Genomic DNA, 14,744 nt, shown 5'->3' with positions numbered 1-14,744 from the left:
TATCTCTGGTTTTGCATTTAATCTGTATTAATCATAAACTCTTAAAGGGCACAGTGTTTGTCTTTTCATCCTTACATAGGGTTCAGTAAAATGACATGATTAATTGAAGTCTGTCATGGTGATGCTAGCAGAAGTATCTTAAATGTAATAATACTGGTCAATACCTCTACTCTTTTCCTTCTTTTATCATTACTGAAAATAATGTTGTGTCAACTTTTCTCATTAAAGAAATCATAGTACCTTTCTTTTGTTTTCTTTATATTTTAATCTCCTTAGGCTGTTTTTCAAAGTCAGTCATTTGCTGAACTATTCATTTTGATATGTCAATACCTTATAGTTTGTATATTTCTTTTTGAAAAACTAATCCTCTCTCCCTAATGTGATTCTTCTTTTTATAAAATTTTGGTCTCTCATTGTCAAAATTAAGATCAGAGCTGACTTGGCACTTAATTATAAAATATTTTTGTGTTTAGGATCAAAAGTAGTCCACTAAAGTTAACTTGAACATAAAGTTACAGATATGGTATGGCACTCAAACTACAAATATGCTTCTAGATTCCTTTTACAGCACTTATTAAAATAGGCAATTCTATGTTTGGTATGTAATATTAATTTGCAATTTTTAATTTTTGTTTTCAAATCTGTCATGAACATGCATTTTTCTTCAACTAGGTATTGATTCTTTTTCATCCTCTTCCTCTGTGATAACAAATATGAGCATATTAACGCTTGTTGCAGATTTCTAAAATAAGCCCCACGTGTTTGATTAGAAAACCTTGTCCAATCTAGAGTCAGTTGATTTCGGAGCTTCAGCATTTATTATATCATTTAAGAGTTAAATATCAGTATAAATAGTATAGAGTAAATTCAGAACTTGATTAGTCTAATTTGCATCTTGTATTTATATACTGGGGCATCTCTTTTGAGAATTAGTGAAAGTCATGTAGCTGGTGAAACTAACAAATACTATCCAGTGATGGTAACGAGTCACTGGGATAAAGCTAAAAGGTTTCCTTTTTCATTTAGATCTCCTGTTTTACTAGAAATTTCAGAAGAATTTCTATGAAATATAAGAAAATAATCAAAAGAAGATAGAAATCATATCAGCCTAAGAAGACATATATTAAAACCACAGCAAGTGTAAATTAATGTAAAGTAAATGGAGTATAATAGTACTGATGAGCTGCTGAGAAGGGTAGTGTAGGTTAATTAAGAGAAACCTTCCTAGAGGAAGTAAGTTTTGGAATGGGGTAGGAGGATGATTGATGTATTTTTATCTCTTGGTCCTTCATCTAGCCTAATGATAAACAAAAACTTTTTTTCTACTTGTGTGTTTTTTCTAACTTTGCCAGGGAGAAAGAATAAAGGAGTCTTAACAAAATTATATGTGTCTCAAGGTTTTCTTAAATATTATTTTTCCTATTACTGATTAAGGAGTGGCAAGTGATGCCCAAACTAAAGTATTCCTTTGTTTTATAGTTAAAGATCTGTGAGAAATATAATTGCATTTCTACCTTTAATAACAACACTGCCTTTCCCTGTCTCCTTCCTGCCCTCTCCACGAAGAAACACTGGATACTTTAGAAAAGTGGGTGACTGAAATCTTCTCTCAGATACCAAACAAGTAAGACATTTATTTTCATAAATCATACACCTATAGAGTTAAAGAGGCTAAAGTTAAAGAGTTAAAGATTCATATCTTCCCGTATGAATCACAGAGGTTTTTGCTTTTAGTTTATTTTTTTTTAAACAGGTGATTATATTAAGAACTAAAGTAGTTTAGCAAGATTGCACAGCCTTTGAGTGGGAAAACTAAGATAACCAAAGATCCCATAGTTTCTGTAGTTCAGAACTTATAAGCTTGTAAACTTATAGTAAGCAGTAACTCTGAAGAATTTGTGACTCCTTTTACATTTATTCAGAGCTTTTCTGTTACTGTGTACAGTGCTTGAAATTATGATATGAAAGCAAATATTGTATTGAGAGGTAGCATATACATATACGTATCCCCTGCCTCAGAACAAATTAAGTTCTGAAGGTTTGTTTTTTAAAGTCAGTTGTTTGGAACTTGGAATGCTTTTTCCCCATAAACAAAATAATCTCGTAGTTGATGACTGACTTTACATATTGCCTGAAAAGTCTATTGCATATATTGTAGTTGAATCAAATTGCCTTTTATTAGAAATTGGATGTAGGGTTCTAGTTCAGAAAGCTACTATATTTTGTCCACCTCAAATTCATCAAAATAATACAAATATTTAAAAGATACTTTATTGTTACATTTTTTGTTGCAAAGAATACAGAAAATTTAATTCTCAAGCAAAGTGTCTCTTCCCACTCTTAGCAGTTTGCATTTTAGTAAACTAAATGAAATCAGATTATTTTTTCTTGCATCAGGTGAGTAAGCTAGACTCTTTCCAGTTCTTCATTCCAAGACAATTTGTTTTAAATTTATGAAAGAAAAATTAGCTTTAAAAATGTTGGAATAATTTGTAATAACAACAGATTGGTTATTATTATCTTGGCTTTATGTAAACTTCTGTTGATAATTAGTAATACTTTTAAGTATGCTAATTAAGATAATGAAAGCCATGCCAAAGTTATGAGGTTATTTAATTTGTTTTTGTTTGTTTTGATAAGAAATGAGTATTAGCTATGGAAATGTCAAATGGCAGATTGAAATGTGTTTCACTGTGAAACTTTACTAATAAAATCAGAGGTATATTGAATAGACGGATTCATTAGGTCTTGTCAATCAATTCCTAATAAGAATTTGAAATTAAAAAAAGTGCTTTTACATATTATTCACTAAGAACTTTGGTTCCTTAATCAGACGGGTTAAAAAGTGTTCTAGGTAATTAATACTGATTCATACTGACCATATTTTAGAAGAAATATTAGTTACAATATATTCAACCAGGTGGGAAGCCTCTAGAAGGAAGAGTCCAAGTTTCTCAAATACTACAGTGCCTAATATTGTACTTTATATGTAAGAATCTCTCCATGTATATTTCTTGGATTAAAAAAAAATCTCTAGTGTAAGTTTTCTTTCTGAAATGGCTTTGTATTAAGAGGAGAACTGAAGTTGGATGAGACTGATAGAGACAGTAAATATTGGGAGGGGAGGTCCCTTCAATTCATTGTTTTCTGTCTCCTGTGAGTTTTAAAAGTATTTGAGTTATTGGGGCTGAGGTTAAGAATAGTTTGTGTAGTTCAGGATTTTGTGGCTTTGTTGCCATCTATTCGCTTATGCCTAGAATGCTTTTCAGCCAGGAGTATGTAGAATAGACTATAAAAACCTATCAGTTTAGGCATCCCTAAAGATACTGCTTATAAAGGCTTTTGCCAATTAAATTTTAATGTATTTGTTTTATTTTCAGTGGGTTACCCAAACCAAACTTTGGCCATTTAACGGATCCATTTGACACACCAGCATTTAACAAACTTTATAGAGGTTCGTGAACCAAAGGTTTAAAACTGTTTGAAATAACTTTAGCACATTCTCTAAAACTTAACTGAGGCTGCCAATTTTCTTTGAAAATGAGAATACAGCAGAAAGTACAGCTGGATTGGAAAGGGAGTAGACAGTGGAAATCCAACTAGTGACAGATAGCAGGCCACTAACTAGTAGCAGTTTCATTGGTTTGGCACCTTAATGCTACTTGAGTCTGTTTCATGCTTTCTCCCTATTTTCTTCTTGTTCCCTTTTGTTCTTGGTTTTTTGTTTCTTTCCTATTTTGTTTTTATCTATATTCTGCTCTTTTTTGCCTTTAAAAGAGAAAAATAGAGGATGGGAAAACACTTTGGAAATAATTTCCTTTTATCTTCATTATAAAACCAATTTTTGTTAAATGAAGGCAGATTTAGTGTAAAAAAAAATGGGTGGGGGGAGTTACCCTTAAATCTTACCATCTAGAGAAGTGGTTTTGGCAGATTTCCTTTTGAGTTTCTGTAAGTATATTTTCTTAATGTAGTTGAGATTATAAAGTATATACACTCTATCTCTTGCTTATTTCATTTAATATTATATTTGTAATAACTGCTCAATGAGCCATCGCATGGTTATGCTATAACTTACTTAACAGTTTGCCCATAGTGAATATTGCAGAAACATTCCTAATTCACTATTTCTCTTTCTTTGCTCTTTTTATCATGGCAGATTTTTTTCTTTCTCCTAATTGCCTAGTTATTCCCTTCTTCTCCTTCACCCCATTGCCAGTCTCTTTCCTCTTCCCTTTCTCTGACCAATGACTTGTCACACTCTTTATCTGCTGCTGGCCCCATTTTATCTAAGCTGACTCTTCCCAGAGACAACTTATTTTTGGTTGTATTCTTCCTGGCTGTAGATTTTCTCTTCAAAGAATCATAGAAGAATGGGAAGCACTGGGAAGAATCTTAGAGTTACTTCAGCCTACCCCACTCGTCATACCATAACAGATTCAGAATGAGTTAAATGCAAGTGATTTTCTCAAGGTTGTATAAACACAGATAGCAAGATAGTAGTAGGGCTGGATTTCAGCCATGGGTCTCCTGACTCCTAGTCCTGTACCCGTTCTTGCAAGAAGGGATCCATCTTCAGGGGCTTGCCTATTTTCATAGTTCTTTTATCCATGCCTTCTCTATCTATGAAACCAAATTGAAAAGAAATTTACAAAAATTGCATTATTCAAATTGGAAAATTGGCAACTTGAAATAATAATTGCATTATATTTAACTTTCCCATGCTTATTGGAGGATGAAATATATTGAATTTAAAAAAATTTCATGTAACATAGTATATATAAGTTATAGAGAAACACTTATATCTGTTCTTCTGAAAAATATTTTTGTTCAGTTGTTCCAATCAGAAAAATTCATGCTCTGACCATCACATGGGCACTTCCCCCTCAACAGCAACATTACAGGTAAGAGTTCAAAGGCAAATTTACTCCACTAGATACTGAGTGAAAATCATATTTTAAAAGCATACTAAATGGTTTAAATTTGGGCATTCCGGATTTATAAACACAGGTAACATGGTAAACTAGGACCTCACTAACTCCTGGATTGTTCAAGCCTTTGCTATATATTTTAATGTCTTCTTGGGTATAAAAGCTAGAGTCTTATAATTAGTTGCCTTTCCTGAGTCTTTGAATTTAAGTATATTAGTGTGAATGCTAACTTTTGTAATTATTTTCTTTAGCACTTTGAGTACAAATATATGTTAGCTTATGATTTATTTGTCAGTGGTGGCCGTTTAGTTTGATCTTGTCAAAAGTAAAGTTAAATAATTTTGAGCCTGAAATACAACTACAGCATAAATCTCAAGGACCTACTTGAGTTGGGAATGAGTTAGGTCAGATTTTTAGAAATTAGGAAAACACTTCAATTTATTTATATAATTATTTTACATGAGCAATATACATGGGCTAAGAAGTTCCTTAAAGATAAGGATCAGTCAATGGCTACAAATGCTTTTCTCATTGGAAATAAATGCTAATGAACTGATAAAAATTTAACTTAAGTTTCTAAAACTAACGAACAAAACAAACCCAAGAAGAGACACATACAAGCAGAAGGAAAGAAAAGTAATGTGTATTGCTTTAAGCTCAGTAAAAAATGCTTTTAACAATCAAGTCCCGTGAAGTTAACAAGAACAGTACGCCTCCAGTGAGAAAGCAGAGAACGTGTGTATTGTCTACTTACTTTTTTTTAGTGCAAGGATAATATAGGAAAAAGTAATGTCCATTGGTTGTATAGTTATGTTAGAGTATCCCAAAAAGTGTTAAAATGATTACATGCATATTTAAAAGTTTATTCCATTTGTTTTAAATTTATATTATAAGAGTAATATGCTTGTAAAATGTTGAGGACAAAAGAGTATTAAGTAAAAGGTAAAGCTCTGCTTCTCCTCTGTCCTCAAAGATATGCCCAACATTAATAGTTCCATATATATCCTTCAGACATTAAAATAATGAATATAAAACATATCTTTTTTAATGGAAATAGAATTATACTATGTATACCATTTTTCCCATTTTTTGCATTTCTTGTTAATTAACAAAGCCTTGTTTATCTTCTGCCTGATTACTAAGGTAATTCATTGTAGAAATCTTGAAAACTACTGAAAAGTAGAAAAAAGTCATCCATGATTCTGTTTTCCAAAGACTGTTACCATTTCTGTATGTTTTGATCCAGTTATTATTATTTTTTTAATGAACTGTATATTTGTTTTAACCTGATGTTTATCCCAAATATGTGAACTCCCACTAAATTAGCTTTTGGGGGAATGATTTTATTTTTTTACAAAGAAGCAAGTGTTTCTCCCTCCAGAGTTACCAAATACAGTACAATTAGATTTGGTCACATGCAAATGTTATGTATTCAACTGGGTTCATTCTTTAACTGATTTGCTCCTCTATGTCAGTTTTAGGATAGATGAAATCTAAAATATGTCATTCATATTTTATGTTTTTTTTCAAATTCATATTTTAAACAGTGACTTTTAAGAGTTTACTGAGTATAATTCTCTAAACTAAGTTTAGAATTTAAGAATGTTTAGATTTCCTAGCTTGATTTTTCTGTATATTTTTGGTAGGAATATATTCCCAAAATTATAGTAGAAGCCAGTGGGAAAAGATGATGTGAATAACACATAAACAACTACTCAGACTATTGATGTATATTATTATATAAGATATTTTTTACATCTGTTATTGCATTTTCCTGAAAAGCCTATGAGTAAGTAGTTAGGCAAGTAGAGAAAAAAAGAAAATAGAGTGAGATTAAGTCTTTTGCTCAAGATCATGCACTTACTTACAGGAATAACTAAAACTACAAGCTAGATTTTCTGACCCATAAAGCAATTTCAGTTTACCACAGAGCCTGATGCAATGTTGAAAGCTTTTAAGGATACAGAATGATTCATATCTGCATCAGATTCTAAAATGATAAAGAATCTATATTATTTCTATTTTGGGTGAAAAAATAATGAAAGATTTTACCATGAAAAGAAGTAAGATTGGTATCCAAAAGAAAAAGTAGTATCCAAAAGAATTCTTAAATTTTGGAATATTTGTACTTATTCAGTGATTTCAGATGAAAAGTTAAATTTCACCATGTTTTCTATTTTTATCTTGCTGCTGTCAAATTAATTATAGTTTCATATTTAGTAGAATTTATGTGAAAATAAGTTTGTAATCACATTCTCAAATATCAATCTCAGAAGTAAGATTTTCTAAAGTAAAATTAAGGTATTTATACCTTAATTTTTAAAAATTTCTGACCTTAACTTTTTTTTTAAAGGGTGAAGCCGCTTCATTATATCTCTTGGCTGGTTGGACATGAAGGCAAAGGCAGCATTCTTTCTTACCTTAGAAAAAAGCAAGTATTTAATTAATAAGTATTTTCAGTGTAGCAATCTCTGAAAAATAATGGACAAGTGTTATATAACCCATTCTTTTCTTTTTTTGCTTTGTCTGCCAGGAAGCGTAGATTCAAATCTAATAATTAAAGTCTCTTCATAACCTAGATTATTGTAATGGCCATATCATATTTGTATATTTCCTTGGAAGCCACCTTTTAGCCCATGTTGGAAGTATTATAGTTGTACACAAAATTTTTAAATTCATAACTAGAGTCCAGAATTACATGAAAGTTTAGCTCTAATCAAGAATTTGGATTTGAATAATAATGAAGTCAATTATTTAAATGATGTGGATCTCCAGGCTTTCCCAACCCAGAAGGTAGACTTTAATGAAAACTTCACTGGGCAGATAAATCATATAAATATGGGAGACTGTGAACAGTATATGCAGCCATGTTAGCAGTATGTTAGCCATGTTTCCTAAAGCATTTAAGCACTTGTTTAAGTTGCCTAGCCAAATAATAGAAATACAGCTTTAGAATCAGGACCAAAACACATTAAAGTAATTCCTTGCTTGATTTTTCTATACACTATTCAAGAATGGAAGGTAGTTGAGAAATTTAAATAAGACTTTAAAATATTGATGTGTACTAGATTATTAAAAGAAAGCTGAGAGGGCAGGCTTATTAGAAAAATAATGAATGACGTTAAGTACATATATGCCTTACACAATAAATGTAATGTGATTTGAGATTTGCATAACCTTTTTACCTTACTGAACTTTATTAGAATTTCAAGTTTTTCATTCTGGCCTCCTCTCTCCTTATTTTAGACTTTCAGGATTATTCTAGTCAGGAAAAGATACAGTCTTATTGCTTCTTTTTTAGATAACCTGTGCAGGTTAGCTGATGGTCTCAAAGAGCCCACTTAACATTCTAAGTAGGGAAGTATCGGAAGTGTTTTTTAAGGCTTCCCTTGGGAGACGGCTCAAAAAGGGATGCAAGAAATGCCTCCCAGGGGAATTCCCTGGCGGTCCCAGTGGTTGGGACTCCGCGCTTTCACTGCTGAGGACCTGGGTTGAATCCCTTGTCAGGGAACTTAGATCCTGCAAGCCTAGCAGTGCGGCTAAAAAAAAGAAAAAGAGAAATGCTTCCCAGCAAGCGTACTTTTAATATATTGTGAAGTATGAAGTATGAAGAACATACTTCACAATATATTAAAAGTACGCTTTGACAAAAAATTACTTTGTTCTCTTCGACAAAAAATTACTGTGGCTTCATGAAACTGATAATGTTTTACTATGTTGTAATATTAGTGTTTCCATTAAAGAAGTAAATACGGCTGTTATTTCCTTCTGATCATTCCTGTATGCAGTACAATTCCTTGGGAGGCTTTGTACTTTAAAAAAATTTGTACTTTTAAACTTACTGTTGGAAAGCATGTTTGCTTCAAAGCCTGGACTTCCCACATTTTACATAGAAAGCCTACCTATTTTGTTAATTTGAAGTATTTGTAGACTATCAATCCCAAGATATTGACTGGATTAATTTTTTCTCCTAACTGTAGGTGCTGGGCTCTTGCACTATTTGGTGGAAATGGTGAGACAGGATTTGAGCAAAATTCTACTTATTCAGTGTTCAGCATTTCTATTACATTGACTGATGAAGGTTATGAACATTTCTATGAGGTGAGTAATAAAAATGGAGGGTTTTTAAAATTATATAGATATCACTTTATGCAAAAGTATAATTAGATGTTTCATTTTTAGGTTGCTCATACTGTCTTCCAGTATTTAAAAATGCTGCAGAAGCTAGGCCCAGAAAAAAGGTAATATATACTTATAAGAGTCAATCCTAATATGTTTTAGCCTTCAGGCTACCAACAGACATGCGTTAGTCCTGCTTGGTGGTTTTCCAGGCATTTCTTGCTTAATTTCCTTTACTTGTTCCATATCCTTATTCCGCTACATGTGAACGTATGTTAAAGATTTAGGTTTACGTGGACAGTCTGTTTATTTTTATACTTCTCTTTTCTTGATGACGATTCTAATGAGAAATTTGAATATGTCTCCTAATTATAATTTTCTTCTTTCACAGAATTTTTGAAGAGATTCAGAAAATTGAGGATAATGAATTTCATTACCAAGAACAGGTACTGGAAGTCAAATTCTTTTTGAATGTTATCTGTGACCAAGTTGAAACTGGTGTGGACATTGTTCCTCTTTTTGGAAGTGTCACTGGAGTTTTAATTCTGCCAGTCTCTGTCATGTGAGTCTCAAGATGGCCTTGAGGTTTCTGAAAATTCACTCTTGTGTTTTTGAGTATTTATATTGAGTAACAGTGAGAGAATTAGGCAAATTGACACAGATCATGTTGTGTGACAATCATTCATCTATGTAGTCATTTCATATGTCTATCCCTTTAATCCCTTTGATAAACATTCATGGAGAGCTTGATATTTTGGGAATTCAATGATTGTGAAGACATTCTACAAGGTAATATGAAGTAATTACCATATATAATGTTAGAAATAGTGTGCTTTGTACTTTCAGGGTAAGGAAAGCATTTGCCTTGACTGGAATAGGACAGGGAAGCCTTCATGGATGTAGTAAATTTGAATTGAGTTCAGTATTAAAAAATGGATAAGGTTTAGATATTCTAAGCAATGGGAAGCACATAAGTAAGGAACTCTGGGGTATTATGAAAAAGTGAATGATCCTACATGTCTGTGGCATAGGGTATATGAAAGCAAAGTTGAAAGGTAAGGAGTTTAGAGCAGGGTTTTTAAAAAACCCTTTTTGTGCCTTGGATCCCTTTGGAAATCTGTTGAATCCTATGGACCCCTCCCCAGAATATTATTTCACCTCTTCATCTTTTTAAACTCTCAGAAAAATCGCCCTAGTAGTACAATGATCACTGGTACATCCCTCACCTAGATTTACCAGTTCTTAATATTTTGCCATATTTTCTTTCTCTCTCACGCCTCTTCTTTTGTGTGTGTGTATGTGTTTTTTTAAGATTTAATTACAGATACCATGATACTTCACCTCTCAATGTTTTTTTAACATGTATCTGCTACAAACAAATGTATTCTCTTGCATAACCTCACTAAAATTGTTGTGCTCAGGAAATTTAACATTAAAACAATACTGTTAAATATTTATTATGCAACCCATAGAATAGTGGGTTTTTTGTTTTGTTTTTGTATTTTGTTTTTATTGAAGTATAGTTGATTTACAATATTGTGTTAGTTTCAGGTATACAGCAAAGTGATTCAGTGATACATATGTATATATGTATATATTTTCAGATTATTTTCCAGTATAGGTTATTACAAGATATTGAATATAGTTCACTGTGCTGTATAGTAAATCCTTGCTGCTTATCTATTTTATGTATAGTAATTAGTATCTGTTAATCCCATACTCTTAATTTATCCCTCCCCCCATCCCTTTCTCTTTGGTAACTATAAATTTGTTTTCTATGTCTGAGGCTGTTTCTGTTTTGTATATAAATTTCATTTGTATTATTTTTTAGATTACACATATAAATGATATCATAATATTTGTCTTTCTCTATCTGACTCGCTTAGTATGATACTCTCTAGGTCCATCCATGTTGCTGCAAATGGCAATATTTTATTCTTTTTTTTATGGCTGAGTAATGCTCCACTCTGTGTGTGTGTGTGTGTGTGTGTGTGTGTGTGTGTGTATCTCATATTTTCTTAAATCACTCATCTGTTAATGGGCACTTGGGTTGCTTCCATGTCTTGGCTATTGTAAATAGTGCTACTATGAACATTGGGGTGCATGTATCTTTTTAAATCAGAGTTTTCATCTTTTCAGATATATGCCAAGGAGTGGGATTGCTGGATCATATGGTAGCTCTATTTTTAGTTTTTTTTAAGGAAGCTCCATACTGTTTCTGTAATGGCTGCACCAATGTACATTCCCAGCAACAGAGTAGGAGGGTTCCCTTTCATAGAATAGTGTTTTTAAATGCATAAGATAAAATCCAGTAGGTTACAAAGGAATACTGAAATAAAGACTCAAAATAGTAAAAATTAGTAATATGGGTCTCTGTATCGATATATTAAATAACAAAGTCTAATGGTAGATCTAATAATTATTACAATTTTAAGTAGCAATGAATGTGCTATTTTTTTCTTCTTAATAGTCACCCATTTTATACACATCAGTGTATACATGTCAATCCCAATCTCCCAATTCATCACCCCCCCAACCCCCCCCACCCCTGCGGCTTTCCCCCCTTGGTGTCCATACGTTTGTTCTCTACTTCTGTGTCTCAATTTCTGCTCTGCAAACCGGTTCATCTGTACCATTTTCTAGTTTCCACATATATGCGTTAATATATGATATTTGTTTTTCTCTTTCTGACTTACTTCACTCTGTATGACAGTCTCTAGATGCATCCACATCTCTACAAATGACCCAATTTCGTTCCTTTTTATGGCTGAGTAATATTCCATTGTATATATGTACCACATCTTCTTTATCCATTCGTCTGTTGATGGGCATTTAGGTTGCTTCCATGACCTGGCTATTGTAAATAGAGCTGCAATGAACATTGTGGTACATGACTCTTTTTGAATTATGGTTTTCTCTGGGTATATGCCCAGTAGTGGGATTGCTGGGTCATATGGTAATTCTATTTTTAGTTCAGTAGTTCTCCATAGTGGCTGTATCAACTTAAATTCCCACCAACAGAGCAAGAGGGTTCCCTTTTCTCCACACCCTCTCCAGCATTTGTTTGTAGATTTTCTGATGATACGCATTCTAACCGGTGTGAAGTGATACCTCATTGTAGTTGTGATTTGCATTTCTCTAACAGTTAGTGATGCTGAGCAGCTTTTCATGTGCCTCTTGGCCATCTGTATGTCTTCTTTGGAGAAATGTCTATTTAGGTCTTCTGCCCATTTTTGGATTGGGTTGTTTGTCGTTTTTCCCTTGCTGTTTTCAATAATTTTTCTTTGTCTTTAATTTTTGCCAATTTGATTATTATGTCTCTTGGCGTGTTTCTCCTTGGGTTTATCCTGTATGGGACTCTCTGCACTTCCTGGACTTGGATGGCTATTTCCTTTCCCATGTTAGGGAAATTTTCGACTCTTATCTCTTCAAATATTTTCTCGGGTCCTTTCTCTCTCTCTCTCTTCCTTCTGGGACCCCTATAACGCACATGTTGTTGCGTTTAATGTTGTCCCAGAGGTCTCTTAGGCTGTCTTCATTTCTTTTCATTCTTTTTTCTTTATTCTGTTCTGCAGCAGTGAATTCCACCATTCTGTCTTCCAGGTCACTTATCTGTTCTTCTGCCTCAGTTATTCTGCTATTGATTCCTTCTAGTGTATTTTTCATTTCAGTTATTGTATGGTTCATCTCTGTTTGTTTGTTCTTTAATTCTTCTAGATCTTTGTTGAACATTTCTTGCACATTCTTGATCTTTGCCTCCATTCTTTTTCCGAGGTCCTGGATCATCTTCACTATCATTATTCTGAACTCTCTTTCTGGAAGGTCGCCTATCTCTGTTTCATGTAGTTGTTTTTCTGGGGTTTCATCTTGTTCCTTCATCTGGTACATAGCCCTCTGCCTTTTCATCTTGTCTGTGTTTCTGTGAATGTGGTTTTTGTTCCACAGGCTGCAGGATTGTAGTTCTTCTTGCTTCTGCTGTCTGCCCTCTGGTGTATTAGGCTGTCTAAGAGGCTTGTGGAAGTTTCCTGATGGGAGGGACTGGTGGTGGGTAGAGCTGGCTGTTGCTCTGGTGGGCAGAGCTCAGTAAAACTTTAATCCGCTTGTCTGCTGATGGGTCGGCCTGGGTTCCCTCCCTTTTGGTTGTTTGGCCTGAGGCAACCCAACACTGGAGCCTAGCCAGGCTCTTTGGTGGAGCTAATGGCGACTCTGGGAAGGCTCACGCCAAGGAGTACTTCCCAGAACTTCTGCTGCCAGTGTCCTTGTCCTCACAGTGAGGCACAGCCACCCCCCGCCTCTGCAGGAGACCCACCAACAGGGTAGCATGTAGGTCTGGTTCAGTCTCCTGTGGGGTCACTGCTCCTTCCCCTGGGTCCCAGTGCACACACTACTTTGTGTGTGCCCTCCAAGAGTAGAGTTTCTGTTTCCCCCAGTCCTGTCAAAGTCTTGGAATCAAATCCCGCTAGCCTTCAAAGTCTGATTCTCTAGGAATTCCTCCTCCCGTTGCCGGACCCCCAGGTTGGGAAGCCTGACATGGGGCTCAGAACCTTCACTCCAGTGGGTGCACTTCTGTGATATAAGTGTTCTCCCGTTTGTGAGTCACCCACCCAGCAGTTATGGGATTTGATTTTATTGTGACTGTGCCCTTCCTACCATCTCATTGTGGCTTCTCCTTTGTCTTTGGATGTGGGGTATCTTTTTTGGTGAGTTCCAGTGTCTTCCTGTCGATAGTTGTTCAGCAGTTAGCTGTGATTCTGGTGTTCTTGAAAGAGGGAGGGAGAGCATGTCCTTCTACTCCGCCATCTTCTGAGTGTGCTATTTTGAGATATCTGCAACAGCTATATTGTGATTTCTATTGGTTATAGTCATAGATGCTGATAATACTGCTGTGGTTTGTTGCCTGTATATTTATAAATTAATAAAAATGCTAAGTTAGAGTTTAGTGAAAATAAATATGTAATTTCTTCCCAATCAAACTCATGCTTCCCGCCCTCCCTGAATTTGTCCACTGATGTCTTGTGGGAGGTATCTGTAGGCCCTTAATTAAGAGCCCCCAATTTAGCACCAGTTCATAGAGCATCGTGAAATCTGCCTTTTTGGATCATCACCAGGGACAAATATCTACTATAATTTGAGAAGACTTAAGTACATGAGGACAAGGTCACAAAAACTATAAGCTTCCAGTTGCTATTGATTCCTATACAGTCTGCTGTATATGCTTGAAGTCATTTGAAATTGAAATCTTGTTCTATGAAAACAGAGAGCTACTGTGTTTTATATTGGCCATTTGAGGGTCCTATAGACACTTCTCTTCTATAAATTGATTGATATGCATAGAACCCCCAAGTCCTGCCATCAACTTTAGCAGTACTGATTTTTTTCAGTGTTCTTATCAACTGTTGTGGCAACATGTGGGCAGAACTGTGGCAGGGAAAGAGTAGGAGTAAGAATTGTGAACTACAGCCATAACTAATACCCTTATTCCTTTTTGGGGGATTGGCTTTTTAGCATTAGCTGAGTTACATTTTCTTTCTGCCCTTCTAGTTTCTTCTTAGCAAGACATTTCAAGATACCTTTTTTATAGCTCACCATTTTGTAGCTCATTTTTTTCTTTTTTACCTTTAGCACAGTATTCATGAATGCTTGTCTTGATTTTAAAACATGAGCCCAAAACATTTTAGACTAAAGCCTAATCAG

General features: G+C 34.2%; 1 protein-coding gene across 2 annotated transcripts in view; it reads left to right on the top strand.

The window, feature by feature from the left end:
* The window catches only part of NRDC (nardilysin convertase), a 92,016-nt gene that overhangs the window by 53,365 nt on the left and 23,907 nt on the right, over positions 1–14,744 (top strand). For both annotated transcript variants that reach the window (XM_065891738.1, XM_065891747.1), the window contains 7 exons: positions 1,567–1,624; positions 3,381–3,454; positions 4,835–4,904; positions 7,285–7,362; positions 8,912–9,032; positions 9,114–9,172; positions 9,442–9,496. In XM_065891738.1, coding sequence (XP_065747810.1) covers positions 1,567–1,624; positions 3,381–3,454; positions 4,835–4,904; positions 7,285–7,362; positions 8,912–9,032; positions 9,114–9,172; positions 9,442–9,496 — 515 coding nt within the window. The remainder of the gene's footprint in view (positions 1–1,566; positions 1,625–3,380; positions 3,455–4,834; positions 4,905–7,284; positions 7,363–8,911; positions 9,033–9,113; positions 9,173–9,441; positions 9,497–14,744) is intronic.

This window comes from Phocoena phocoena, chromosome 1 (assembly GCF_963924675.1).
Source record: "Phocoena phocoena chromosome 1, mPhoPho1.1, whole genome shotgun sequence".
Classification (NCBI taxonomy): Eukaryota; Metazoa; Chordata; class Mammalia; order Artiodactyla; family Phocoenidae; genus Phocoena; species Phocoena phocoena.
This window is presented reverse-complemented; position numbering and strand designations above follow the sequence as displayed.